General features: G+C 44.0%; 1 protein-coding gene across 1 annotated transcript; it reads right to left on the reverse strand.

The window, feature by feature from the left end:
- Window positions 1-235: 235 nt before the first annotated feature.
- Window positions 236-2856, reverse strand: neflb (neurofilament light chain b). Its single transcript, XM_004544104.3, has 4 exons — window positions 1724-2856; window positions 1445-1569; window positions 922-1325; window positions 236-814 (listed from the first exon to the last, which is right to left on the reverse strand). The coding sequence occupies exons 1-4, from the start codon at window positions 2792-2794 to the stop codon at window positions 621-623; spliced, it is 1794 nt and encodes a 597-aa protein (XP_004544161.1). The 5' UTR covers window positions 2795-2856; the 3' UTR covers window positions 236-620.
- Window positions 2857-5624: the final 2768 nt, after the last annotated feature.

The raw sequence follows: 5624 nt of genomic DNA on the forward strand, positions 1-5624 counted from the left end.
TAGTGCAATAGTAGCATTTTGCTTTAAGACTCTGAATGAAAGAAAAAGAAGCTCAGGGGCTAATTAGGAAGGAAAAATTTCCATCCTGACATGTGCAAGTGAGTCACAGGACTTGGACACTGAATATGATTTTCTTTTTATGCGTTTTATTTATGCTAAATGTGACTCGATTTAACACACCATTGCAAATTATTTTTGTATGGAAAAATGAAAATCCAGGAGATAGCTTCTGGTTAAGAAGGCTTCAAGGCTTTATTGGAGTTTAATGCAGCACACGATGGACTTGAAGGCTATTGCACATACAAGGCAGTTACATAAGCATATTTTGGTTAAGGTAAAGCACCAGCAAACATTTCTCCACCAAGCAGAATTCCTACTCCTGACACATCCTGTCTTTGTAAATACATTTTTTTTTAATCTTTTGCAGAGTGTACCTGTGCATACATGCTTTCAGGTACAAGCTTTCACTCGTGTCGACCACACAGAGGTGAAGGTCACCAGCACTTTTTTAAGATATTTTCATTTGGTTTGAATGAGACATCAGAGCAAATAGGAGCACCAGAGGATTTGGAACATCCTTTTAGCTACAGGCTAGCACTTTGTTTTTAAAATGAGTAAAGTTAGACTTTTTTATCTGTTGTTTTCCTATTTTTCTCTTCAGCCTCTGCTTCCTCTTCTTTTACAGTTTCTTCCTCCTTCTCACCCTCTTCATCGCCCTCTGTTTCTTTCTGTTCGGCATCTTCCTCATCTTCAGGCTGGCCGTCCTCTCCTCCTTCCTCCTCATCTTCTTTTTCTCCATCCTCTGCTTCAGCCTCTTCACAATGAAAATGAGGTGAAGAAAGATAAAAGGTCACATTAGTTTCCCACTACATACACACAGGGACACGCACAGGGGCATACATGGAAATTTACCACACTAACCTTCTGCATCTGCCTCTTCCTCCTTCTCTCCCTCTTCTTCTTCTCCTTCCTTCTCTGCTGTCTCCTCCTCCTCTTCTTCCCCCCCTTCCTCCTGCTCTGCCTCTTCTTCCTCCTTTTCTTCTTCTTCAGCTTTCTCTTCCTCTTCCACCTGCTCTTCTTCCTCCTCTTCGGGAGGGCTAGCCTCTGCCTGCTGTGCTTGGCTTGCAGATATTGTCTCCTCTGTGGGCAGCGATGTAGTATACAGGCGGGAGCTCAGCAGGTATGGAGCTGCAGAGCTCAGCTGAGAATGCATGGAGATCTGCGTTCTTCCATAGGACGGAGCAGAAAACATGGCTTGGGAGTACCCAGTGACAGAAATCGGTCCTGCCACATTCAAACGATTCTCTTCTCCCTCAAGAAGCTTCCTGATAGGATAAAGCACACATTACAAGAAGATGAAATGCCTAATTACCCATTTTATTGTGTATTCCACAATTACCATCCAGTATATAAGACAGTGGGACACTATGTATAAGACACTTACCTGTATGCAGCAATTTCGATATCCAGTGCCATCTTCACATTCAGAAGGTCCTGGTAATCTTTCAAGTAGCGAGCCATGTCATTTTTGTTTGCCCTCAGCTCTTCTTCCAGTTCACATATTGTATCCTGTACAAAGAGAAATGTTATATGTACATAAGTTAAATATCTGCTCTGTGACTCCTCTGAGTAACAGAAAATAACAAAGGATCACTTCTTCTTCTTTTTTTTATCACAGGAAAGAGACAGAGGTCACTGCACTTCCTTTGTTTCTGTGCCTCACCTGCAGTGCAGCAATCTCACCACTCTGTTTCTCCTCCACTTCCTGTAGTTGGTTTTCCAGAGCTTGGTTCATCTCGCGGCAGGCATCAATCTCCAGCATTTTGGCTTTAAGCAACCGGCGGTACTCTCCAACTTCATCTTTGGCACTGCGTGCAGTCTCCGTGGTGCGAGTGGCGCCCACTGTCATGACATTCATCTTGTTGCAGAACCATTCTTCGGCTGACTGCAGGTTGCGCTGTGCCAGCTTCTCGTACTGCACTCGGATGTCACGGAGGGCAGCAGACAGGTCCGGTTTGGCAACCTCCATCTCCACTGACACCTCTGCGCTGTACTGGATTTGGGCCTGCAGCTCCGCAATCTCACTCTCACAGAGACGCTTCAGGAAGGTCAGCTCCTCCAGCAGGGTCTCGACTCGTTTCTCAAGCTCGGCCTGGCCCAGTGTGGCTTCATCTGCTCCCTTCCTGGCATCCATGAGCCTGCCCTCGGCCTCCTCTCTGCCAAGCACTTCCTCCTCATACTGTTTCTGCAGGTTCCTCAGCACATCCTCCATCTGATCCCTGTGGTCCTGGGCTGCTTGCTTCTCATGGCGGGCCTCTTCCACAGCTACGCGGAGCTGGCGGATCTCATGCTCATACAGGGCCCGAATGTTGGATGGCTCCGTCTGCCTTTGCCTAAGCAGCAGGAGCTCAGTCTCCAGCAACTTGTTCTGCTGCTCAAGTTCATGGACCCTCTCAATAAAGCTTGCAAAGCGGTCATTCAGGTCTTGCAGCTGAGCCTTCTCCTGGGTCCTTACTGCTTTGAACTCAGAGCTGACTTGGGCTGCTTGGTCAAGGCGTAGCTCAGGAGCAGGTGCAAGCACAGGAGCAGAAAGAATGGTGGAGTAGCTGGAAGTAGCTCGGGCGTATGCAGGATAACTTCTGCGTGAAGATGCATAGGAAGTTACTGGGGCAGAGTGGGTGGAGTAGACAGACCTAGCTGCTCCCCCTCCACCAGTCCCATATCCTCCGCTGCGCACAACTCCCCTCTTCTTGTAAGCAGAAGAAAAGTAAGGGTCAAAGCCTGCGGAAGCCATGACTAGTGAGACGGGCTGCTCTGTGTCTGTGAATGTTGCCGGGCCGACTGCACAGTGAATCTGCATCACTCTGACTTTTATAGGGCCAGTAATGACTGTGACGTAAGCTTTTTTTTTTCTTTTTTTTTTTTTGTTGCAGGCATGCTGACAGAAAGAATTGATAATAGTGCCAGCCAGCCGGTCTCAGCCAAGGAAGAGATGGGGTGGGTGAGGATGAGTGTAGGGATGGAGAAGGCGGGGGAGAAGCAACGAAAGAGCAACAAGGGACTGCAACACACAGGGTCAGTGAGGACAAAGATGATATACTGTTACACCTAGAAGCTGCAGTTTTCTTGCAGTTCGTCATCAGAAACCCTGACAAAGACCTCATCTCTCTATCACATATCTGTGCAAACTACAGAAGAAAGGGGAAACCATCTTTTAGCCACTGCTTTGCATAATTTTATACAATTTGTCAGCAGTGTCTGAAAAGGTATCAGTGAAATTTCTATTATGATCCAACTATCACAGCAAACGTTTGCTAAGGTAATCAGCTCAGCATCTTGGGGTGCTGAAAAAAGGGTGAAACCCCCACACACTGGATCTTCTCATGATTATAGATAAAAGTTTGCCCTCTAGTGGTTGATTGTTTCCCATGCATGTCACAATGTTGATCACAATGTTCAATTTCCAGAACTTCATTTAGACCCTGATCCACGCCTTTAAAAAAAACCCCGAGTCACTCGAATGGTTCTTAGTACGTGAGGAAAGTTCCCATGATGGAAACAGGGTTATAAATATTTAAGCACTAATGTATAACAAACGTTCACGTTTACACCTTGTTATCTCCTGATTTAGGCTGCCGGGGGATTCCCATGATGCATTGAGTTTTTCCTTTCCAGTCACCTTTCTCACTCACTATGTGTTAATAGACCTCTCTGCATTGAATCATATTTGTTATTAACCTCTGTCTCTCTTCCAGAGCATGTCTTTTATCCTGTCTTCCTTCTCTCACCCCAACCGGTCGCAGCAGATGGCCGCCCCTCCCTGAGCCTGGTTCTGCCGGAGGTTTCTTCCTGTTAAAAGGGAGTTTTTCCTTCCCACTGTCGCCAAAGTGCTTGCTCATAGGGGGTCATATGATTGTTGGGTTTTTCTCTGTATCTATGAAGCGCCTTGAGGCGACTTTTGTTGTGATTTGGCGCTATATAAATAAAATTGAATTGAATTGATTTAGCCAATATGAACTGTATATTTGGTGAATAAATATATATATTATAAATTAATTCAATAATACTCATCGACTGTATGTGGTTGGTGTTACATTCAAAATGAAGCGATATTTTTCATAAAACAACATGTCTCAGTTTCAACATTTTATATGTTATGCACACGTGCTGCTTATGCTGCAACATCCACGCTTTCCAGGAAACGGTTGCATTTTTATCTTGTAAATATGGGGAATTGGATTCTCAAGAACATATGCACGTCCATCCATGGGCAGTCAGCTTTATAGTGCACAGGCCGAACTACAGAACCGGTCTAAAGACGTACTTGGAAAAAAATATGAGATGGCTATGTATTTTACTACAAACTTTGCGTGTATTTCTGTTAGTTTTGCAGTTTACATACAGTTTTGGAGTGTCGCAAATCAAGAAAAAATATTTAATTAATAAATGTTGCCATTATTAATGCATAATTGATAAGTTATGAATGGTGCAGGAGAAACACAACATTTTGCTTAGACATTTTTTTGTCTGATTGTACACAGTTGTTTGAAGATTTAATAGCTTGGACTTTGATGAGAACAAGTAAATGTACAAACAAACAGGTACAAGGCTACTGGTTTTCTGCTCAAAGTATTTGTTGCAATAGGATGTTCCCAAATCCCTCGGTGTTATCTTTACCAAATCTGTGCACTTGCTTACCTATCTAACTGTGGACCATGACACTAGTACACACTAACGAATGGACCTCTGCGCAGACTTGACATACTACTGTTAGCCTAGCTTCTGATGAAGTTATTTTAACTTTGGTCAAGAGGGGATAAGCATATCTCTGCATATTAAAAGTTCATATTCGTTTTTAGGAAGCTGGCACAGGTATTGTAACGAGCCACTCATGCACATCGTGCTGTTTAAATAGCCTGCTGCCCCAGTGAGGCTTTAAGACCGCAGAGGGGCTTTTTAATGGGCTACTTGCTGAGAAAACCGGTCTATTCAATTAGTATGATTGATGATCAATGATAGTATAATTACCAGCAACAGGATAATTTCTTCCCATTTTAATTAACCACTAAAATATACGCACGACACTATTATAAAGATATAATGTTATTTCGCGGAGCATCCACATTTGGAAAATAAAGATATAACCAATAACAAGTGCGCATCCCTCTGACCGACCTGATTTTGCCCCAAACTTTAATTTGCAATTTTATATATAGAGGTTCCTGATTGGTCACCGATGTAGTTTAAAATAACACTATGCAAGAGTACGCATTTGGCAGGTTGGGTTTCTGTTGCACAGATTAGGATAATATACAATATTCTTTTCAATTCCAACAATTGGGCCACCTTAGTGTATTCCTTGGGTAAGGTGTAGCTATGTAATAAATGCTCTTTCAGTCGGCGTGCTCTTTTCCTTGTCGGAACTCAGGATATCCGACACTTCAAATGCCTTGTCGCGCTGCCCCTCCGGCAGGCGAACGGCGATGTAGTAATAAAGCGAACCCAGACGGTGTCACCCAATATCATACAGTATCGTTGGTCATAAGAGTACGCCCACTGGGTATTGACCAATCAGTGACCACGTTACTGATTGGCGGGTGGCAAATGTCATCCAGTGACGCAAA

Source organism: Maylandia zebra, linkage group LG12 (assembly GCF_041146795.1).
Source record: "Maylandia zebra isolate NMK-2024a linkage group LG12, Mzebra_GT3a, whole genome shotgun sequence".
NCBI lineage: Eukaryota > Metazoa > Chordata > Actinopteri > Cichliformes > Cichlidae > Maylandia > Maylandia zebra.